The following is a 24,008-nucleotide window of genomic DNA, read 5'->3' as shown; positions in this document are numbered from 1 at the left end:
CTTTGCAGGAAGGGCTGAGCTTTGGAGGCGCAGGTGTGATTCGCCTTTGACGGTCAGTGCTGTGCTCAGGATCCCAGATGCCAGCTCCCACCGCTGGCTCTGGAGACCCAGAGCTTTCTGTGCCGGCGCCCCAAACACTTCGGTCTCAGGGGTCGGAAGTCCCTGAGGAGTTTAGCTGCAGCCGGGTGTGGGTGGCGGCCTTGCACAGACCCGGCCCCGCCTTGGCTGTCGGTGATCGGCCGGGCTGTTCTAAGGGAAGCACCGCGCGGAGCCGGCGGCAGGGTCAGCGGACGAGGCTCCCGGCGTTTGGGGGGGCCTGTGCGCTCTCTCCTTGGCTCTCTGCGCGGCCGGAGCCTAAACCACCGCTGAGGAAGGCCTCCAGGTCACGCGGACGGCCTTCCACGTCGGGGTCCGGCTGTGCGGGGGCAACCCCTGGGGGATGGGCAGCAGGGCCCCCGCCGGCCCGTGGCGCCCACCAGGCTGCAGGCTTTGCCCTCTCCCACCTCCCCAAGTGCGTTCCTGAGGCTGTTTACCCCGGAAAAGTGCGATGCCCCCCGGGGTCCCCAAAAGGTAGCTTTGGTTTTGTTTAATGGGATCCCCGTGGGTCCTGGAAGCTGGTTCTGATGGGCCCTGCTTGCCTCAGCACGAGGCTGTACAGTTCACACCTGCGGGTGGGTGGGTCAGCAGCCGCCAGGCGTCTCTCACCCCAGGGTCCCGCTGGGAGGAGGGGCCCAAGTGAAGCCGGAGGAGTGTTTCCTTGCTGGCTGGGGGCTCTCCCCAGCCCTCCGCCTCCCCGTGTGTGTCCCGGGAGCCCTCAGAAGCGGGCCTGCTGAGCCATGCCCTAATTCTACATTTAAGGTTTTGAGGGACTTCCGTACTTTCCACAGCGGCCGCACCTCTGTACCTTCCCAGCAACGCTGCACGGGGACTAGCTGTGTGGACTGTTTGCTTCCTGAAGGAAAATCGTATCTGTCTTGATACTTTACCTAGGTTGTTAGTTTCTTAAGGTCCGGGTTCCGTCGAGTTCTCCGATCTGTCAGACGCTGAGCACGTCCATGAGTCACGGCGACTATCGGATGCTTTGCCTTTGATTTTGTTTCCTTGGGAAACACGGAAGCAGCTGAGCAGTGAGGACGTCCTGGCCTCATCCAGCCCTCAGCCCTGAGCTGAGCTGGGAGTGGCGGCGTGGCAGGGCTGACCGCAGGTCTGGAGGCAGCACCGGTCTGTGGGTCCCTTTTCAATCGGGGGAGCCCCAGCTGCCTCAGTAACCCCGCGTCTCGGCGGTCACCACGGTGGAGCTGCCCTCGCTCACCTGAGCCCAGTGGGTGGGAGGCGCCGCTTCCAGGATGGCCGCGCACAGGGGTGGGGAACGACCTCCAGAAGGCCATGGACGCTTCCTGTGGCCGCGGGGGCGACTTGGCCGAGGTGCGGAGTCCACAGAGAGCTGTCGCTGGTGCCCACTGGCTACGGGAGCCACGTGCTGGCCAGCCCCCTTTCTCCTTCCGTCCTGGATGTGGGCTCGGGCAGTCACAATGGCGAGGGTCCTTGAGCTGCCTGAACCTGGAGCAGCTGGCCCTGCTCCCCACACCCTGGCTGCGTGCTTCTCGTCGCAGCCACGCGAGAGAGCTGGCGTGACGGTAGTAAAGAGCATGGACGCTGGAGCCAGCCTGCCACTTCCTGTGTGACCTGCGGCAAGTCGCTCAACCTCTCTGGGCCCTAGTTTTCCCGACAGAGAAAGGGGACCGTGATCGCTTAGACCACTGAGGACTGTCATAGGATTAACCGGGCTGAGTGTGTCAAGAACGGGGCCTGGCGCCCCGTAACCGCCCGTAAACGTTCACTCTTACTTTGAGAGCTGACATCCACGGGACCACAGGGATCTTAGAGAACAAGACACTCCATCACTGCAGCGCAACTATGACGACCACGTTTTCCATGTCAAAAACTGGGATCACGTTCTGAAAGGAGGCTTGTGCTCTGCTGATGCCAGACAGTGCAGGGAGGCCATTTGGAGGATCCTGGCTGGACCCGCAGGCATTACGGTGGGAGCTGGGGCTGTAACTTTGGGTGACTCCCGACCCTCTGTGTGCAGTGGGCTGATGGGGCCCATGTGCAGCACGTTCCTGGGAGTATGTCTGGGACTCGACGAGTTATTACAAGTAAAATGCTCAGGAACGCGCTTGGATGGGAGCAGGCTCTGTTCTTTGCCATCTTCACACTCTCCCCACGTGGGCGGGCCTGACCTCTGCTTGGCTGTGCCCTGACCCCCAGCACGGCCCCTTGGCCTGGGGCTCAGTACCAAGTTTACCTTCCCGGACCTCGTTCCACTTTGCAGGGTGCGGAGGTGGACCACGGACATTTACAGAAGGGGTGGTGGGGTGTCACCGCCTCCTGAGCCCGGGGGCCGCGGCCCGGCCGTGCTGTGCGCGCGCTGCCCCGTCTCAGGAGCCTGGAACCGCGTGCCCCCGAGAACAGAAACAATTTTACGGCTTCGCTGCACGAGTGTACGTGGAGGGTATTCTATCAACTCCAAGAAAAGAGTTTTCTCTTCTCCGGAGAATTCTTTTCAACAGGGCAGTGGTTCCGGGCTGCTGTTACTTTTCTCTTCTCCAGAAATGTCTGGGGAGGGCTTTTTTCTTGCTGCTGCACCCCTGGGGCTCTGAGGGAGCAGTGGGTTCCTTCCTATGCGACGATAGCGTAAGAGGTCCTGTGCGATCAAGGGAGCCCTGGGCAGCACGGTAGGGCAGCTTCCACCTGGAGGGGTGGGTGGGGAAAAGCCTGGGGTTCTGAGGGGTCCCAGAAGGGGAATCAGGAGAGAATGAAAGGGTACTCCAGGCTGGAACGTCAGGACAGTGGAGCCTGGGGCTTCCCGGGCTGGCCTGCGAGCCCGGTGCAGGTGGCTGTCGATAGTCGGGGAGACTGCCTGCTCGTGGACTCTGCAGACGCGGGACTGCAGACCCTGGCTTTGCTTCTCCGGGGGCGAGGGGTGTGTGCGTGCCTGAGGCCTGATTAACGGGCCGCGGGCTTGGTGCTGAGGGGCAGGGATGCCTCTGCAGTGGGGCCCTTGGTGTGGCCTGTGCTTGGCACTTCCTCTGTGGTGGCAGCTGTCCCGCCGGGCATGAGGGGCGCCTCCAATCCAGAGGGGAGGGCACAGGTGCCCTCGGCCCGTCAGGCTGAGCCTGCGCTCTGAGCACCCACAGGGTCTCCCGCAGGGCCCCGCACAGTGAGGTGCGCCCACGTCCGTGTAGCCCGGGGTCCGAGGCCCCAGGCTGGCCGAGGTGGAGCCGCGAGCGCGGGGAAGGTGAGGCTCGTGCGCGTGCGCCCCGCTCTGGGGAGGGCTCCGCAGGGACGAGGCCGGGTCGGTGCGCCCAGTGCCCTGAGGGTCGGCACAGGGTCGGCGTGGGAAGGCTCCCAGCTGCTCTTCTGCGTGTGCACGGCGAGAGTGCGCGAAGCTTGTGCGACTGTGCACACGTGTGGCGGTGTGTGCGTTGTGCACGCACGTGCTCGTGTGCAGTCGTGAGCGTGTCAGCTTGTGTGTGTGCACAGGCGTGTGTGCGAGCCTGTGTGTGTCTTGCTGCCCTGCCTCCCTAGTCGCAGTGGCTGGCGCGGGTCCGGCGGGGGCGTCCACAGCCTGAGCGGCAGAGCTGCGGCCGAGGCTGCCGAGGACCAGGCGCTGCATGCGGGGCGGAGCCGCGAGGGGTCACTGTTGCCGCCTTGTCCTTCCTGCCACCTTCCCGCTGGGAGAGGGGACAAGCAGGCCGTCTTACCAAGTGTGACGGGCAGCTCTGCGTGGAGCAGCGGGCGTGGCCCGCGGGCCGGGCGTGGGCCGGGTCCCCTGAAGGTGCCGCCGGAGGCCCCGTGGCCTCGTCTGCTGTGCCCGCCTGCCTTGCATGGGCTGCTGTGGACAGATTCCTGTTGTTACTCTCATCCCACGGCTGGTCCCCTCACGAGGGGCACGAACATGAGTTTGGTGCCTACTGTACACAGTGTTTTGAGGACTGCATGATGCCACAGCGTGTGATCGCCTGCGGTTGTGGCAAGGGGCAAGGCTGCTGCCTCGCAGGCTCGTGGCCTCTTCCCTGTGAGGGAAGGGATTCTGACGCAGGTGACTCATACTGTGTCTCTCACCGGCCCCATGATTACTGTACAGCCGCCTCTGGTGCACCCTCATTTCCAAGGACTTTATCATTGTGGCGCCTCTGCTGCCTAATCTCTTCTTGCTGCAAAATCAAGAACATTGATCTTGAGGTTTCCAGGGAACCAAGATAATACGTTTACACACGTGTGTTATGTACGCGCATAAACTATTCACACAATTACTGAGCAGTTGTGTGCGTTGCAATAATTTGTAAACGTGCCCTCAGCTAATTAGCCCACTTTGAGAGCCGAGGTTAGGTGATCACATTGTCTTTATTAATCCCCCGTCCTATGATCTCTTCCCAAAGAGATAATGAAGAAATGTAAAAAAAGACATATAACAAACAAAAACAGGCAAAGACCTTAGAAAAGGAGGAAAGAGGATGGAATGTTATGGGAGCAAAGAAAATATTTACTTCACTGAAATGAACAGTACCAAAGCCTGCACAACTGAGAAAGGTTGGTCTCCTGCCGGGCCCAGGCGGAGAGGGTCCTGGAAGGTGGAAGGCAGTCCATCCCAGCGCTGGGGTCTGGGCGGGGGGTCCTCCCATGGTCTCAGGATAAAGATGGCCGTGAAACCGGGGGTGACTGTTCTCAGCAGGTGCACGATTAGGTTCCATAGGCTTTTTTCTTAGAAGGTCCTTTAACGCCAGCCCGAGGCACATCACTGAAGGGACACGTAGCAAAAACAGGTGTCTCAGGGGGAGCCTAAACCGACTTGTTCCAGCCCATGGCTGCCCGCTGGCCTGACCTGATGGTTCTGGGTCGTTCTCTGAGACACCCAGCACGCAGCAGTCCCTGAAAGCCATGGCATCTTGAGGGTGAAGGCTCAGCGTCTCCACGTGTCCCTCCCCCAAGCAGAGGTGCACTAGGCCCGCCTTCTCCATGTGTGAGGCTGGGAAGTGGATGTGCTCAGGGCGGGGGGGTGGCAGCACCTGAGCCTGAGTATGAGACGGGAGGAGGTGCAGTGTTGGCTGAGAAGATATGGGGACACGTGCTCCTCGTTTGCTGTCCCCACTGTGAGCCCTGGTTTGCCTCAGTGATTCGGGTCCCTAATCCAGCCAGGTCATCTGCTGGGAGTTGAAGACTTCTAAATCTATGTGAGGGTCTAGCTGGTGGTGTTACACATTTCTCTGGGCATCTCTGTTTCATTCCAGGCAAACGCAAGGTCACCAGTTAGTCAGACACAGACATTTATTTAATCCACAGTGGCTGCAGAGCGCAGTGTCAGACGCTTGGGAGGTTGAAGGGGCGGGAGCTGTGACGCCTGCCTCCTAGGAGCTCGGGCACTCCTGGACCAGAGACGTATGTTGGTGCCCAAGGGTTGGGGGGTCTTGTCGACATGGAGATGTGAGTGCATGTGTGTGCACACGCATGTGGTGGTGAGGCTGGCGACACGCAGTCCCACATTCTCAGGGGGAAGTGATCTGGAAAGCTGGTCCAGGAGGAGGCCTTGAGACGGGCCTGCGTCGGTGTTGAGGGGATAGTGATGGTTATGAGTGAAAGTGCCGTTTGCCTGTAGAGATAGTGCTCTGAGGGGAGCTGGTTAAAACAGATGAACAGACAAGATAAACAAGCAGTTTTTTCACATTCTTCCAAAAATCCAACCAAAAACTTGTTAATGTTTTCCCTTCACAGCGGAAGAAATCAGCCTCCCAGTTCTAGGTGACTGACAATCAGAGTGTCTCTAAACAGAGCTTTTGCTCCCAGCACTTCTGGTCTGTGGTGCTTGGTTGGCTGGGAGATGGCCATCTGCTTTCTCAGGGCCTCAAACATCCCTTCCATTCCTATCTTTAGACCCATCCAATCTCTGGTCCCCAGAGGCAGTGGGGATCCGTCTTCTGCTCTGCAGAATAAATGGGGGATGTGGGGACAGCTTCAGAATTCCGCCCAGTTCCCCAAGTTTGGGAAGTCCAAGTCCGTGCCTGCATCTGTGGTTGCTGTGGTCACCTCCCACAGAGGTCTGGGGGGTGACTTCCCCCTGGAGGGATGCAGTCTCCCTCCCCTGGAGGCCCGTGGGCAGTGCTTGGGGCCAGGGGCCATCAGGAGGCCGCCGCTGTTTCCCCACCTCTGCCAGCCAGCCTCAAGAGGGCTTTGTCACTACTTTGGATAAACACACGTTCTATGAGCCGCCTCTCAGAATACCCCCTTGAGCCCAGAGCCTCTGCGGGACACAGACACGGGGGTGGGACCGTCCTGTAGCTGGGCAGCATCGGTGTCCTGCGGGCTCACCTCCGAAAAGCCTACGGGTCTGGCTAGTTCTTCCATCTCCACCGCCCTCGCTGAGCCACCCCCTCTGCACGAGCAGCCCCCTTCAGCCCCGTGGCTCCTGGCAGAAAGCGGCCCCTGCCTGCAAGGCCCTGGCAGCTCCTGCAGCTCCCGGAGGAAGGCCGAGCCCTCCCCATGCCCTTGTGTCTGCCTGACCTGCGCAGCTCGCTCCAGCCTGGAGCTCTGTCACTCTTGGTCCCGGAGCCCCAGTGACCAGGCGCCTCCCTCCCTCTGCAGCTCCAGCTCCCCAGCCTGCAGGTCCTCGCCAGCCCTGTGCGGGCCAGCTATTCCTTAGGTGCCGCTTCTCTGGGGCCTCTGCCTGTGGCACGGGGCTGCTGCCCCTCCTTCCTGCTGTCCTCGTAGCCTGTCCACTGTGGCCCACGTCACAGTTAGAGGTGAATAATTTGCGTGTGCTTAGCACTGTGGGGCCGTCTGCCCTGTGAGCTGGAAGCCCCTGAGAGTGGAGCCGCTGTTGTCCGTCTTTGCCCCGAGTGCACGTCCCACGGCTGTGCTGCCTGTTGGTCCAGCGGGACGTTAGAGCAGGGCCGTGTCCGGGGGTCAAGGGGCAGCACAGAGCAGCGTGCATGGGGACGAGTCCACTCATTGGAGAGGGAAGGGGCCTCACAGATTCGCTGTGGACACGGGACCGGACATGCTCAGAGGTGTGCCGACGAGAGTGTACGCCGTCCTCCAGCGGAAGCAGAGAAAAAAGTAATGAAGTTGTTTGTTGAGGAATAAGTGAGGGAACCAGGTTTCTGGGACAGAGGTATTAGAAACATCTGTTTCTGGGGTGAGTTTAGAGGTTGGAAGAGCAGCTTCCTTGTTCTTGTGGTGAGTTTGGCAGTTAAACAAGTGTTAGAGGCTGTGTGTATCTATACGCACATACATACACGTGGACACCAGTGCACACACATACACATAAACATGTACGTACACGGTAGACACGTATACGCCCATACACACATGGAGGTAGACACATACGTACACAGTACATGTACACACATTCACATACATATACACAGCACACATCTACACACATTTGCAGGTGTGAAAACACACACACATATGTAGACACACAGTACATAGCACACATGTGCGTACACTTATACCTTGGTGGCCTTTAAATATGGTGGTAAAGATGAACGACATTATCGAAAAATGCATTGGGTAAGACAGTAATGAGCACAGCACACCTACTAGAACAGCCAAGATCCAGACGCTGACACCAGACGCTGGCGAGGAGCAACAGGGACCCTCCCTTCTGGTGGGGACGAAAGCTCGGTGGTCAATTACAAAACTAGGCAGACTCTTACCATAGGATCCGGCAGCTGTGCTCCTTGGCATTTACCCGGAGGAGCTGAAAACATGTCCACACAAAAACCTGCATACGGATGTTTATAGCAGCTTTATCCATAGCCGCCCAAACCTGGAAGCAACCAAGATGTCCTTGGGTAGGTGAATGGGTAACTAAACGGTGGTGCGTCCAGGTAGTGGAATAGTGTTCAGTGTTAGTAAGAAAGGGCTGTTGAGCCTCAGAAAGACATGGAGGAACCTGAAATGAATGTGACTGAGTGAAGGAAGCCCGTCTGAGCAGGCTGTGTTCTGTATGGTTCCAGCCATATGACATGCTGGACAAGGCAAATTTATGGAGACAGTGAAAAACATCACTGCTTGCTGGCGTCAGGGAGGAGGGAGGGATGAACAGGTGGGGCACAGGGGATGCTAGGGCAGTGAGAATACTCTGTATGACACTGTGATAGTGGGTACACGTCAGTGTACGTTTGTTCAAGCCCATAGAAGTACAGCGCCAAGAGTGAACCCTAACATGAACTATGGGTTCCGCACCCGTATGCTGATGGCGTGTCAATGTAGGTTCGTCAGCCGTAACACATGCGTCATTTGATGGGAACGTTGGTAATGGGGAGGAGGAGGATTATGGGGAACCTGTGTACCTTCCTCTTAATTTTGCTGTGAACCCAACACTGCTCTGAAAAACAAAGTTTATTAACTAAAAGAAGCTCTTGGGGACAGTGTCGCTGCCTCACCAGTGTGGCTGGAGTCTAGGGGTGAAGAGCGCCCAGGGTTAGCTTTCAGACGATCCAAACAAATGATTAGCTAACACTGATTCTAAAAGCACAAACAATATTATGTATCACGTTATCTATAAATATATGTTTAAAAGAAAGGTTTCAAGAAAATCTGATGAATATTTTTCTTAGAATATATTTACAACATGTACACCACAAACCAGATTGAAAGAATGAAGCCGTCACACTTGAGAAGGGAGAGAATTTACCTGGAACACTCCAAAACAGCGAGGCAATGTCTTTGCCCGTATTCTCCTCTGTGACAGCCTGAGTGGTGGGGTGTCTCCTGCGGGAGGGGCTCTCAGACACGTCCCCGGAAGCGGGGCTACCCGCAGGCGCTTAGCTGGTTGCTGATACGGACCTGACTTCTCTGCCTGCCACTCAGCTCAGCTACTGATCCCTCCCTACACCCCAGCCTCAGTTTTCTCATCTAAAACGTTGGGTTGGACCGTTTTAATGCTCCTTCCCTGGTTTCAAGATGTTTCCACTTGAAGAGGGACATGAAAGTTCCGGTGTATTCTGGGGCTTCTCACTCTTTCCTTGCCCCACACCCCAAGCACACCGCCCACTGGCATGCAGTTCTTTGCATGAAACGGAATCAGAGAACAGGGACACTTATCGTCTGTGTTCCAGCCGAGCAGACTGTCCGTCCTACTGGGGGGTGGCAGTGGGGAGGAGACCCTCCGTCCGAGACAACTGTCCCCGGATCACTGGTGGCAGTTGGGTTAATTTCAGCGGCGCTCACCGAGCGGGGGCAGAAGCTGAAGGTTGAACTTCTCACGTGGCCGCTGTCTGCCTGCTCCCAGCAGCCCAGCAGCCCAGCAGTCCGGCAGGTCACCTCCCGGATTCTCTGGGCTTTGCAGAGGCCCACGGAAATCCGGGAGGTGCTTGTGAGAGGACACTTACGATGACTCTGCTGCTCACGCGTGGCGTCCGCCTTAAGCACACGTGGACTATGGACTGCGAGCAGCAATCAGCCTGGCGCTGGGCAAAGCGCTCCTGCTAATTAAACTGGTTGCATTTGAAAGGCAGTGAACAATGGAAGCGCTTTCCCCCTGCGCCCAGCCCTGGGCGAGGCCCTGGGTCCTGAATTAGCCTTTTGTACCCAAGGCGGTGATTTGAATGTTTGAACCCCCATAGGAAGCTTGTCTCAAAGTGAACAATTCGCTGAATAAAGACTAATTAGGGTCTAAATTAATTAGAAGGTGCGGTTTGAAAAGATGTTGATGAGCAGAGTCTGTCATTTCAGACAAATAGGACAGAGCAGGATAATGGGTCCCCATTAATATCTCACTGTTCCTGGAGCCCCCGTTCTTCACCGCGTTCTGAGGAGGCCCTCTGGAAGCCAGCCCTGCCAGGGCTCCATGGCCCCGCCACCAGCGCCTCCTGCAGCCGGGCACTTAGGTTCCTAGGCGTCCTGTTTCTCATCTGGAAGACGGGCCTGAAGACTATTGGCCATTTGGTCACTGGACAGGCAGAAGCAAAGCTTCACATGGAAAGTGTGAAAGTCTCTGCTGGCAAATGACCAAAAGGCGGGGGCTGGGCAGGGAGGGCTGGAAAGTAGACTAAACACCCAGACCACGCCGGGCTCAGCCTTTGCATCTGTGGTTTCCACGAAGCTCTGCTTCTCACCTAAAACACTGTCACTTTGCAGGTGCTTCTGATCCTGGCAGCCCCTCGGAGCCTCGCCACCGGCCGTGGCCAGGGCTTCCTGGCCGTCTGTCTGTCTCCTCTCTTACCTGACCTGCCTCCCTTTGTTGCAGATGGAGCGTTTGGACGGTGTCAGGAGCTTCCAGCCGTAGACGTGCACCACTACGAAGTGTCGCCAGGGGTCCTGCAGCACCTGACAGCCACCCTGAGGGCGCTCTCCCGCACAGGTACGCAGGCCGGGGCCCAGTCCGCGCCCTGCTGCTGGGCCAGCGGCCGCTACGGCGCCAAGTGCTTGGAAGACATGTTGCTTCTTCTTAAAAGCCCTTGGCCTCTTAGGTGGTGAGGAGTTAGAAAAGGGCCGAGCCAGCCAGTGTGCGATGGGCGGGGGCAGGCGGCCTGGGTCCCTCCTGGGTTTGAGGTGGTCCCGGCAGCCGTGGCTGGCGCTGCCGGTCAGTGAGGGTGGGGGTGTGGCCGTGTGTGTCGCTGCAAAACGGCCGCACCGCCGGAGCCCCGTTCCTAGTGTCCCAGCCCAGCCGCCCGGCTGCTCGTGGACCACGGGCAAGTGTGCAGTCTTGAATGAGGCCCGGGAGCAGGCCAGGCGCAGCCTCCCCAGGGAGAGACGTTTTCTGCAGAGGATGAACCCTGAGGGTCTGCGCTGTGATTCACCTGCCGCGGCCTTCCCGGGCTCCTGCAGCATCGGGTCTGCCGTGGACCCTCCGAGCGCAGGCATCTCCCCTGGGCACGTGGGACCGTGGCTGCCTCCTGCCCACAGTGTCCTCAGTGTACCGGTGTCCCCTGCATGAGGCCCGTGAGAGGAAAGGCGATCAGGGTCCCAGAGCCCCGGACGGCGCCGAGGGCTGGAGCGCTGACACGTGGCGCTGTGGCTGGCCTGGCCCGTGAGAGCGGGCTTCCTCTGATGACTGCTCCCGCGGGCGGGGGAGCAGGTGCCGTGGGCTGTGCCACTCGCTCCGACAGAGAAGACACGTGGCGGCAGCGGCGGTGGCGGTCGGCCCCATGCGGGTCCCTTCATGGGACCCGCCGCCATCCGCGGACGGGCGTGGGGAGTCCTCACCCTGCTTCACCCACTCCAGGAGTGGGGTGTTGCTTTTGGTCTATGATGTTGTAAGTGGAAACTGCGGCGTGTGGTGGCCTTAAGTGGAGGTGCTTTGAGTGCCTTTCCCGTGTGATACCCTCGCTCCGCAGGTCAGGGAACAGGGTGGGGATTCTGGTAGCCGCTGAGTATGTGCATTCCGGAGCCGGGGAGTAACCACAGCATGGGTTTGCTCACCTGCCCCATGAGCCCCTCTGTGCCTGGCGGGCCTTGGTGATGTTTTGGGTCTTCTGGTGTTACTGTCAGTTGAGAGCCGGTGTCCAGCGGTCACGGAGGAGTGTGCTGACGTCCTTTTCCTCAGCGCACAGCTGCCCCGGTAGAAGGCTGCAGGCCCCTGCTGGAGGCTGGGGGCGAGATGAACGGGATGAGTGTCTGGCTCGCGTGGCAGAGTCTTTCCTCCAGGGGGCCTGCTCCCACCCACCCTTCAAGGGGCTCTGGTCTGTGACATGGAGGTTCCAAGTGTGGAAATGGTGGAGGGGCTGTGACTATGTTGGCGATTCAGTAGATGTAGAGCTCTCCTGCTGGTGCAGGTCCCTGGATGCTGGTGGAAGGCCCATCTCGTCCAGCTCTAGGAACACTGCCAGCAGCTAACCAATGCGCCAGGCCTCGTGGGCCACTTGCTCTGTGGTGACCACATCCCCTTCTCTTTGGCACTTAGGTGCCCCCACTTGGCCCCTGCCTCCCCAAGGCGCCATCATCCTGGTGCACTCAGGGCTCCCAGATGAATGGAAGCAACTCCCAGTGTATTCCTGACACACGTGGGCATCTCTGTGAGCCCTTCGAGGATGCTGGGACCCATGAACTTATTTCTCGTGCTCTCTGGACCCTCCTGGGGTCATGGGCAGGTCGATTGTGCTGCTCTCTCTAAGCCTTTGGGCACATGCCTCTGTCACGTAAAAAGGGAGTTCTGGTGTTTCCACTTCACTTCAGTAGGGACCTTGTGTCCCTATTTATGTCAACCAGCGGTGGAGACTGCTGGAGCCGTTGGCTGGAGAATCTGTGCCTAGGGCCCCATGTCAATAAACTCTGCCTCGTCCAATTTCTGTTCATTCCGCCTTGACCTCACATCCTGAAGATCCATCCCCACATGTGTTTCTTTTGCTACAAATTGGCAACATCATGCAATTCTTTCATGTGCTTTGCACTCTCTCTGTGGCCACGCCTCACCCTCTGGGCCTGCTGGGACTGCCGTCCAGATGCGGGTTGAGATGCGCAGAGAGGTGCAGGGTCAGCAGGGCAGCATAGAGTAGTTTCACTGCCCTCCAAAGCTTCCGTGCCCCACCTGCTCACCCCTCCCTTCCCGCCAGTCCTTGGTAACCACTCATCTTTTAACTGCCTTTTCCAGAATGTCGTGTAGTTGGGCTCATACAGTATGTCACCTTTCCAGATTGGCTTCTTTCACTTAGTAAAATGCTTTGACGTTTCTTCCATGACTTTTCATGGCTTGACAGCTTGTTTCTTTTTAGTGCCGAATAATATTCCATTGCTGAGTGACCGATTTATTTATCAGTTGACCTACTGGAAGACATCTTTGTTGCTTCCAAGTGTTGGCAGTTATGAATAAGCTGCTATAAACGTCTGTGTGCAGGGTTGTGTGGACATGAGTTTTCGGCTCCTTTGGGTAAATACCAAGGACTGTGATTGCCGGGTCGTTTGGTGAGAGCACGTTTAGTTTTGTGATTCACTGCCTGCCTGTCTCCCGGCAGCGGGTATGGAGGGGAGTGGAGTTACTAAACCTCTTTGAGGGGCAGTTTCTTCGTCTGGTAAATGTGGATGATCAAACAGGGCTGTTGTGAAGGTCAAACGCTGAAATCAAGTAAAATATTTTAAACCCTTTTATAAACGTTAAGTATTTCCAAGTGTTAAATATTATTTATTTGATACCCTGTTTCCAATTTATGGAGCTATCACACAGGTCATACCCACCTATTTTTTTTCCAGTGGAATTATTGCAGAGTTTCTGCTAAGTTGGTTAGCTCTGTGCATCAGTTCAAAGGCCAGAAAAACAGCCATTTTCCAAGGGATGAGGATATGTTCTAGTTCTTTCCTTAGAACAGTGGTGAGGATGATGATGATACCACAGGTCCGCTCACTGACCAACGAGCACGGCTGTGCCCTATGGGAGCCAGTCTGGAGGTCCCCTGTGATCACGATGCGAGGGGACAGGCAGGAAGGACATTTGGGGCCTGGAGCCGCATTCCTGTCCTTCCTGAGCCCGACTCAGCCCCTCCCGACTGGTCCCTCCCGCGAACACCCTATTTTTAAGCTGATTCCCCCGGCCAGTCCTGAGCAGGCTGCACTCGGTGTCTCGGGAGCCCTGTGGTGCCTCGCACAGCAGCTGGAGGAGTTCTTTTGGGCCTGGGGTCCTGGTTGGGGATGGTGTTTTGACTTCTGCTGCTGGTGGCTCTTTGCTGCTGGGCCACTAGAGGGCGCGTCCGAGTGGCTGGACAGGCCTGTGGCGTTGCGCTCTGTTACTTTGTACCTGGCAGCAGGTTGCATTTCCTTCTGTCTTAGCGGCAGTGGAGGACTTGCCATAGTAAGCCCGGAGGTGTAGGCGTGAAATAAGGTTTTATAGGCTAGGTTGAAAAGAAGCATCATGGGGACATTTGTGCTCTCCTAAACTGCTTGTTCTAGTACCTTCTGGACATGATTCTGTGTTTCTCCCTGGGCCCCTCTGCTGCCTAATGGTGCAGTTCTCCGCGCTCCACTCCCCCTCCGCGGGCGGCTGATTCCGGGACTCCTCTGCCTCGGCCCCCGCTGGCCAGCGTGCTGGAGGTGGCGGCCCCAGGCCTTACAGGTAGGCTCCCCTCCAAACTGCCCATCGTCCTTGGGTGTGAGGGTCAGTTTCTGGAGGTCAGGTCTGCAGATGTTATGGGGCGTAATGAGGGATCTCAGGGGAAATCATCATCCAACTGGAGAGTCTGACGCCTGGGACCCATGTTTTCACCCTCTCGTGTGGAAAATCACAGGATGCAACCTCCCTGCCATCTCGCAGCCTCGGCAGCCGCGTCCACGGCAGAGTCGGCTGCGTGTTGCTATCGCTCGGCCTCGTCGCGGCCACTCCTCAGAGATGAGGGTCCGGTCTCAGTGACAGACGGCAGCTTGCAGGGCCTTCCCCTTGAAGAAGGAAGGGGAAATGGGGTTTCATCGTGCAACTGGCTTCTTCAATGTAAATACGTACGTCAAGGAGCAGAATATGTTCACTTTTATTCACTATCCTTGTCTCCTGCAGGCAGCAGTGTTTCATAGGTGGACACATTGTTCTCTCGCGTATTAATTTTTTTTTCTTTTTAAGATTTTTAGGAATTTCATGTAATGTCTGAAACATTTATATTAACATATTTCCATACAAATAACCCAAAGAAAGTTAAGTTGGTTGTTTTTTTAAATTTTATTTTTTTATGCAGCAGGTTCTTATTAGTCATCAGTTTTATACACATCAGTGTATACGTGTCAATCCCAATCTCCCAGTTCATCACACCACCATCCCCTCCCCCCCGCGGCTTTCCCCCCGTGGTGTCCATATGTTTGTTCTCTGCATCTGTGTCTCAACTTTTGCCCTGCAAACCGGTTCATCTGTACCATTTTTCTAGTTCCACATACATGCGTTAATATACGATATTTGTTTTTCTCTTTCTGACTTGCTGCACTCTGTATGACAGTCTCTAGATCCATCCACGTCTCAACAAATGACTCAATTTTTTCCTTTTTATGGCTGAGTAATATTCCATTGTGTGTATGTACCACAGCTTCTTTATCCACTCGTCTGTCGATGGGCATTTAGGTTGCTTCCGTGACCTGACTATTGTAAATAGTGCTGCAATGAACATTGTGGTACATGACTCTTTTTGAATTATGGTTTTCTCTGGGTATATGCCCAGTAGTGGGATTGCTGGGTCATATGGTAGTTCTATTTTTAATTTTTTAAGGAACCTCCATACTGTTCTCCATAGTGGCTGTGTCAATTCACATTCCCACCAACAGTGCAAGAGGGTTCCCTTTTCTCCACACCCTCTCCAGCATTTGTTTGTAGATTTTCTGATGATGCCCATTCTAACTGGTGTGAGTAGTTTTGATTTGCATTTCTCTAATGATTAGTGATGTTGAATATCCTTTCATGTGTTTGTTGGCCATCTGTTTGTCTTCTTTGGAGAAATGTCTGTTTACGTCTTCTGGCCATTTTTGGATTGGGTTGTTTGTTTCTTTAATATTCAGCTGCATGAGCTGTTTATATATTTTGGAGATTAATCCTTTGTCCGTTGATTCGTTTGCAAATATTTTCTCCCATTCTGACGGCTGTCAAATTGTGTGTCTTAAATTTTTTATCTGAATGTTTTAGGATTTTCAGATTGCACGTTTGACATCATTTTAACCCTATACAGTAAATATATATTTTGTTATAATTTTCATAGAATAACAGAGAATAGCAATACTCAGTATAGTATAGAAGAGTATAATTTTAAATAGTTATAATTTCAGTATTCCACCCATGCTTTCTTTTTGCTGTAAGAGGAATGCACCTTTTTATTTAGTACATTAAAAAACAACAACAGAGGCACAAAGGTTGTTCCCAGTGTCACTTAGCTGGTGCAGAATTGGGGTTAGAACTCCCAACAGCAGAGTGTAGAACAGTAGTTCTCAAAATTCTGATCTCAGGAACCCTTCATACTATTAAAAATTATTGAGGACCCCAAAGAGCTTCTGCATTTTTGTGGGTTTAGTGCTATCTGCATTTACTGTCTTAGAAACTTAAAATTGAGAAAATTTTTAAAAGCTGTGTTTTAATTCCGTTTAAAATAAAAATAGTCATAATAAACTTGTTACATAATAACCATGGTAACTCTGTCTTCCAAAACATTTTTTTAAATGTGTTAAGTGTTATGTTTTTGTTTTGTTTTAATTTTTTGCATATTTCTTTAACGTTTGCCTTAAGAGAAAACAGTTGGGTACTCTTATCTGCTTCTGCACTCATTCTAGGCAATTTCCACCCACATAGCCTCTGGAAAATTCCAGTGTAAGAGAAAATAAAATGAAAAGGGTAAATAGTGCCTTAGTATTTTATGAAAATAATTTTGACCTAATGCCCACCTTAGAGCCTCAGGGACCCATGGAGACCCTCAGGCCACACTCTAAGAACCGCTGTAGAGAGAAAAGGGGGTGGGTTTGGAGTCAGAAGGAAGCATCAGCTCCAGCTGTGCTCCAAGCGGGCCACATCAGCTCGGCACACACGTTGTGACAGTACCCAAGCTCTCCTGATTTCCGTTTCCCTACCTGTGGAGTGTGGGCAGCACCACACGCCTTTGGTCGGGCGCCCTGGAACCAGACACTGAAACCGAGGTTCACTGTGGTCAGGTCCCTGGAGAGTGCTCAGGGCATAACACCTGTGCAGGTGACGGGAGCCTGGTTGGGCAGAGGGGGGATGCAAGGGCGATGCCGCGCAGGAGGTGCGGAGCGGAGCCCAGAGGAGCTCTGGGTCTGGAGCTGGGCACAACCTTCAGAGGTGACCCCATGGGGCCGCGGGGCTCGGCCTCTGTGCCCAAGGAGGGCCAGGGCCCTGGGATACGCTCTGCCCAGGAGGAGGCTCGGGGTGGTGACTTAGGCAGAGGCCGTTCCCCGTGGCTGCGGGAACGGAGCAGACAAGGCCCCAGCTGAGAGCTGCCGGCCTGCCAGTGTCAGAGGCTGAGCCCCGGGGAGGCATGCGTGCAGCACGACTCCACCCCACAGCCACTGCATGGTGTTCCATCGTTTCTCAGACGCACTTTGTGTTCACATCTTAACACCCCTGAAATCAGGGGTGCATCTTACATCAAGAGCACGCCGTCATTTAACCGGCAACATTTTGGCTTTTTCTTAGCAATACTGAAATGATGGTCTGTCTCAAGATCAAAACTTCTTAGCGTGGATGAAATACAGTTATACCGTCTCATAGGACTGTTCCAGTCCCAGGTGATGCGGGGGGTGCCGTTCACTAAATGCTCAGGAAATGGTGAAGCCCTTTGTCACCCACACTGAGTTGTGGAGAGCCTTCCCTTCCACATGGACTCTCGCAGCTCAAGCCGGCGTGAGCTGGGCGGCCGGGGAGGAAGACTGCACGTCCTCAGCGGGATGGACTGCTGGCTCGGTGTGACCATTCTGTGGGTCAGTTATGACTCTAGAGCATTCTATCTCAGGAGCTAAAATGATAAATCAGAATTGGGTACTGTGGTTAACTGCTTGGGATTCTGAATACATACATTTGTTCAGCTTTTTACAGTTGGGCGCAAATTAACACAAGCAGATCGAAAAAGGAAGGTGGGGCCGTAGAGCATCGCGGCGGGGAGCCTAAAAGCCGCCCTGAGCAGGAGCTGAAGTCTGCGCATGCTCCGCCTGCGCCGGCTCCGTAACCGCAGGCCCAGTGCTGGGGAAGAGCAGAAACTAAGGCATCAGACGTTCCCTCTGCAGTGTCCCTCCACCTATTCTGGTGTTTTTATTTGCTGTTCCACGTCATTCTAAGTCAAGAAAAATTAAGAAATTATTAGCACGGACTTTTACCATTTGTCTTTATATCGTGCAATTCTGGTTTTAAATGCAAGTATAAGAGCATTTAATGCTCACGCAAAATCACCAGAATTATCCAACTCCTATTTCATGGCTCGAACGTGCATACATGCTGTCCATGTTAGACGGCGGAGACGCTGCTCTGTTTCACTTCTCGACGCGGACACATCCCACCAAGCCCGCCTTCGGCTCCCCCATGGATACGTAGGACCGAGGGAGAGGAACTCTGGCCCCCCTACCATCCCCTCTCCTTCCCTGTCATCATTCAGCATAGATGGCTGGGAATTCGGGGAAGTGGCGGGAACCAGAAAGGATGCGACGGGGCCCCCCTTGTCTGTGTTTCTCGGAACACCGCTGCTTGCTTTCTGTGTGTGAAGTGAGTCCTGGGCAGAGGCAAGCTCGTCTCCGGGGGCCCCCTGGGATCTGAGTTGAGGGCGTCTCCGAGTTGATGTGTGAGCGGGCCAGGAAGGGCGGCAGGCACGCGGACTGGGTGCCCCTCCGACAGCATGCACCCCCACCGTCTCGCCCGACGTGCTTGCAAAACGCAAGTTCAGAGATGAAGTTGACGGTTTCAGGACAGGGACGGTAGAGGAGGAGAGCAAACGGAGCTCCTGTGCGTATAGACCTGTGTTCTGTCCTCAAGGCTGGGTGGGTACGAGAGGGACCTCGGTGTGTGGTTGACAGCCTCTCCTTGAGCGGGTCACGGCCGACGTCACCGCTGTGCATCACCACCGGTGGCCCTGCCCACCCCAGCCATCCACCCAGGCAGTCGCCGAGCGCGTGTCTCTGTGAAAGTTAGCTTCTGCCTTAGCCCACCTCATAGCTGCAGAGGCAGTGTCTGTGCTTCAAAGTGACGTCCATTGCTTGCTGCCGAAACGTCCCAGGTTTCTACGTAGAACACAGATCCTTTTGACGGTCAGACGTTGGGAAAATGTATTTCTGGGAGGAACGGCAGCTTGTGCTGCCCGCCTGACCCCATGAGCCCCTGGATGCCGACTCTGGGAAAGGCCTCTGCGGGACAGGCCTGCACTTTGACCGAGGCTTTGGAAACTGGCCTGTGGAGCTGGGGCGGAGCCCGGGGAAGCCAGGCCTGGGGTGTGGGCCTGGGGGGGATGCACCCGAAGACTCGCCCGTGGAAGGCAGACGAGCCGGAAGGTGGGAGGGACTGAAAGTGGAGCAGCAGAGGACCACGGATACCCCCGCCAGTGGGATGTGGTGAGGCTGCCCTGAGGACGCGCCTGTGCCGTGCGCCCCGGAGAGCGTGTGGGGCGAATTCCCAGCGTCCGAGCTTTGCGGCCGAGGAGCCGCCAGCGCGAGCGCCCGCATCTCCCCGAGGAGGCAGGGGGCTGCACGCCCTGCACCCGGGGGCTCCTTCCGAGGGCTGCAGGCTGAGGCCCGGGCTGTGAGATGGGCCCTCCACACAGCGGAGAGAAGGGCGACGTCCGCTCGTCGCTGGGCGCGGCCCCCGACCTCAGCCTGGTCGGAGCCCCTTTCCGGACTCTTTCCGTTGCTGCACTTTTCTCCACACTGTGTCGTCACAGGCCCCGTTTACCTGGGGCGGGTTTGTGCTTTTTGTCGCCCGCACGTCTGGACGGTGGCGTTCACATGGGTGGGTGGGTTTGCTTCCTCGTCCTGCCCCTCCCACCCTGCGTGGTGCCTGACACAGGGGGTCCCCGAATACAGACGTTAGCAGTGGGGACAGTGGAGTGGCTTCTGTCCTCCTCCGTGGCTTTTCCTCCCTCATCTCTCTGCGTGGGAATGAGGCACTCCACTTACAGCGTGTTAACGCGTTATTTCAGTTAGAGCTCTTGATCACTTGGTTTCCACAGGAGAGGGTAACATCCTGATACCACCAGGAGCTGGAGGTATCTTTTGGTTTCAAATCCCATACTCATGCCCCTTCCCACTGAGGACCACGTGAAAAGTTGACCTTTTCCTTTGTTTTGTTCCTGAAAAACTATAAAAGTTATTAAACAGAAATCAGCACCCAATTCAGAAGCTGGCCCTGGTCCCTCTGTTGCGTGTGGTCTGGACCACAAACGTGCGTGAGGCCCACCCGGGCGGGCGGGAAGCAGCCTCCACACGCTGCGCTGAGCCAGTGGCATCTGAAGTCATGGCAGCCGTGGAGCCTGTGTGTTCATTGCAGTCGCTGATGCACGTGTTTACTAACGTGTTAAGGGGGCACCTCGAGCGTGAGAGGGAAGAAGCAGTGGCCGGACTTCTGGGGAACCACTTTCACACCAGAAAGGGGGCGCACAGGAAGGAGAACTGACATCCGGGCAAACAGGAGGCACAGGTATCGACGCAGCTCGGAGGGGGCTTCCCCCCACCCCCGGTCACACTCGACGGACTGGAGTTCTCACAAAGACACCCGCCTGCAGTGCTGGGGCTCCTTCATGTGGCGGCCTGGATGCTGCAGGGACCGAGGCAAGGGGAACGTCACCAGCCACAGGGAGATGTGCAGCCGGTCAGCCATCTGTACTCACGTGCTCATCCGATAAACCTCCAAAGCGGAAACGGTGCGTAGTGGGTGGCGTCTGGACACAGCCCTGGCCGGGGTCGGCCCCTGCCTCTCCCTCTGAGCCCGCGTAGTGGGTGGCGTCTGGACACAGCCCTGGCCGGGGTCGGCCCCCGCCTCTCCCTCTGAGCCCGGGATGGGTGAAGTGGAGCCGGCTGCTGTCTGTGCTCGGTTCCGGGTGGAATCCGCAGTTTCTGCTCCCCGCCTGCCAAGTTCCCGTGCCTCCTGGTTTCCTTTCGTCGCTGTCTTCTGTTCCCTTCTTATTAAATTTTTGGCATGAGGGCCCGTGCTGGGGGTGTTGGCGAAGGGGGCTGTGGCCTGGGCGGGAAGCTGGGGGACCAGCCTGTGCTCCCTGCAGGGCCGAGCTCGCCCGGTGCTCTTTCCAGAGGTGGCCCGACCGGGGTGCCCAGCAGGTGGCTGAGGACCCCAGGCTGCTGCTTCTCTGTGGTGAGCGGTGCGTCCGACTGCGTGTGGTGACTGAGCGCAGCCCTCGCTCCGGCCGCAGTCGGCCCGGCAGACGTAGAACTGGCGGCTCTAGGCCACGCGGCGGCGTGTCTGGTGCTGCCGAGCCCCACAGGCCGCCTCTGTCTGGCCGCAGCCTCCCTCCGGCAGCCTTCCCTGGTTTGAGGCCCGAGCTCTCCTCCCTCCAGGTCCCCGTGCACTTCCACGCCCCACGCCCTGACCTCCGCAGGAACAGTGCACACCGGGTGGCTTTAAGTCAGGCTTTAAACTGCAGGAAGGAGGAGGGATTGAGATGGGAGGGACTGGAGAGGATGCTGAGGGGAGGCTCATCCCCTGGCGGGTTGACCGCGAGTTCCGTGCAGGCGGGGGAGCGGGGCACCCCCCCCCCCCCCACGAGGGCCATGCAGCACGGGAGGCACAGGGGCGGGGCCGGCCACGGGGCCGGAAGGGCCTGCTTTTCAGGGCTTTGCCCCTTAGGCTTGTAAGAGCCCCCCGGCCTGAAGTGCGAAGGTCTGTGTGTGGGGAGGAGACGCCGTAAGGTCGGGGGACAAGACCGCTGCCTGAGCGCGGGTGTGGGCACAGGTCCTCTGAGCCCGAAAGAGGCCCCCGGCTTTCTGAGTTTTCATACATGTTGCTGGTGAGAGTGGGTAGCCATGGGAAGAGGCCCAAATGTGGAGGTGATGTGGGCCCTGCTGATGGGATTGGCCCGGCCACCAGCCCCTGGCGTGTCTGTGCTGCGCCCTCCTGCGTGGCCGCGAGCTCGGCCCAGGCCCATCTTGCAAGGCTGACGTGCTCAGACTCAACGCACGGGGCAGCGCGGGAGCCGGGACACTTCAGCAGTCAGTTCCCCAGAAGCGTTTCCAAGCTTAGCCAGCAGTCTACCAGACATCCTTAGGCGACATGATTTGCTCTGCAGTAACGTGAGCTCTTTTGAAAAGTTAATTTTCTGTTAAATGAGTTCAGACGGGGTACTGTGTTCTAGTCTGGCTTCTTCTGGAGGTGGGGGTGAGCATTGGTTTCCCCTGTTAATGAGCCCCGTCTCACATTGGTTTCAAAACTAGTGTTGCCCTCGAACTATCCAGGTGTTAAACATCTGAGGACGGTCACCTCCACAGTAGGTTCCTCAGATTATATGCTTATTCTTTTCTTTTTTTTTTTTTTTTTTTTTTTGCGGTACGCGGGCCTCTCACTGTTGTGGCCTCTCCCGCTGCGGAGCACAGGCTCCGGACGCGCAGGCTCAGCAGCCATGGCTCATTGGCCCAGCCGCTCCGCGGCATGTGGGATCTTCCCGGACCGGGGCACGAACCCGCGTCCCCTGCATTGGCAGGCGGACTCTCAACTACTGCGCCGCCAGGGAAGCCCCTGGATGCTTATTCTGATTAAGCTACCTCTGCTAATGGCACTGCGGGGTCAACTCTTTGAAAATGTGATCAGAGACTAATGCGCCTACTTGAATATTCACTGAAAGCAGAACACTTTACACGTGGAAAAAATACGTGGAGAGTTTTAGAACATCTAAATGTGCTTTGGAGTTAAATACAACAATCAGGAAGATTTTTGGTGAGAAACAACATTATACAAGCAAAAAACTGGACTGTTTATGTGTAACTATGAAGACAGTCCCTGAAGGAAAGTTTCGGAGTTATTCTGAAGGCTGGCACTGCTAGGTGAGTGTTCATGTGCTCCTATCTCAGGGGACTGCGTTTATCAGGACGGTTCTGTAGCACCGCTGAGATCCCAGAGGCAGATGGAAGCCATACTTCCCTGACTTCAGATCTGCGACAAGCTGGAAACCGTGACTCAAACGAGATCCCAGGAAGAAATCACCCACTAGGATGAGCCAGAAGAAGCAACAGATAAAAGAATCAGACGCTCAGAATTGAAATCATGGGATAGGCTGAAAGAGGCTGCCTGTTCACTGTTCGAAATAATTAAGGAAATAATGCAAGCAATAATAAAAGTGCAACAGAATGAAAAAGGAATGAGAGGTTAAAACAAAGTTACCAGAACTTGTGGAAATAGAAAATATGGTCCTGCTAACTAGAAACTCTGTGGATGGATTAGACGGCTGGTCAGACGCCCACCCATGAAGGGAGGGTTGTTGAGCTGCAGCACAGATCGCAGGAGGTGACCCAAAGTGCAGTGTCAAGAGCGACAGGGATGGAAAACGGACAGGGACAGGCAAGGGGTGGAAGGTCCGCATGGCATCACGGGCACGTTCCTGGAGGGGAGGGGAGGGTGCAGGAGAGGCAGTACTTGAAGGGGTGGCCACGGGGCTCCCAGAAGTGCAAGGAGGCGCGAGGCTGCGTGCTGCTGGAGTGCCCGGGTCCCCAGCAGGGTGTTGCAAACTGGAAAGTCAAGGTTGGACACATCGCAGTGGGTCAGTGGGAGGCCAGAGTCCAAGAGAAGAGACAAAATATGTGAGAAAGGACAATATTTAGACTGCACCTTTCTCAGCAGCAAGGGAGGCAGGAACAGTGGGGATTCTTGCAGATCCTGAGAAAAGATAACTGGCAGCAGGAATCGTATGTCCACTAAAGTATAATTAAAAGCAAAGGGATAAATAACAAATGGAAACTGAGTTTCCCACTAATAACTCAAGGGACTTCCAAAGCATGGGTTTCAGGAGGGACAAGATACAGAAAAGATACAGAAGTACAAGCCACAGGGGAGCGAGACCGGAAGAGATCCAAGTGTCGTGACGGACAGCGTTTGTGTGTGGGCACAGGAAAGTGCAGAGCAGAGCGCAGGCAGGATGGGGATTCTGTGACACGTGATCAGGCAAACGTCAATGCCCAGCACGCGAAGAACATGCGTAAGTCAGGAAGAAATAAAGGCTGCCCAGGCTCACTAGACATCGGAGAAGTTAAAGCTAAAAATCACAAGGTGTTATTTCCTTACCTGTAAGGTTGGAAAAAATGAAAGAATCTGGCAATCCCAAGTGTTGGGCAGAATCTAGGGCAAACTGGAGATTCTTAGACACAGCTGGTGAAACCGTTTTCGATGCTGTTTCGGCAACAACAAAAACGATTTCATGAAAGTCCTACATGGACGCTCTTCCATTTGTAGTTATTCACTCCAGGTATTCGGGGCACTAGGAAGCCTGTGCCTAACAGCCATGCCACATCCGTCTTAACAGCAATCAAATGGGAGTTCCCCGAACACCCATCAACCGGAGAGCAGTTCAACACCACAGAGTAACGGTCATCAACCGCCCGGAGGCACACGTATCAGCGTG

The 24,008-nt window shown here is 55.8% G+C and overlaps 1 protein-coding gene across 2 annotated transcripts in view; it reads left to right on the top strand.

Moving 5' to 3' along the window:
• PTPRN2 (protein tyrosine phosphatase receptor type N2) overlaps nt 1–24,008 on the top strand; it is a 690,682-nt gene that overhangs the window by 168,082 nt on the left and 498,592 nt on the right. For both annotated transcript variants that reach the window (XM_067747597.1, XM_067747596.1), the window contains one exon: nt 10,256–10,369. In XM_067747597.1, coding sequence (XP_067603698.1) covers nt 10,256–10,369 — 114 coding nt within the window. The remainder of the gene's footprint in view (nt 1–10,255; nt 10,370–24,008) is intronic.

The sequence above is a fragment of the Pseudorca crassidens genome, chromosome 8 (genome assembly GCF_039906515.1).
Source record: "Pseudorca crassidens isolate mPseCra1 chromosome 8, mPseCra1.hap1, whole genome shotgun sequence".
NCBI lineage: Eukaryota > Metazoa > Chordata > Mammalia > Artiodactyla > Delphinidae > Pseudorca > Pseudorca crassidens.
Note: the sequence above shows the minus strand (reverse complement) of the source record. Positions and strands in the feature narration are given on the sequence as shown.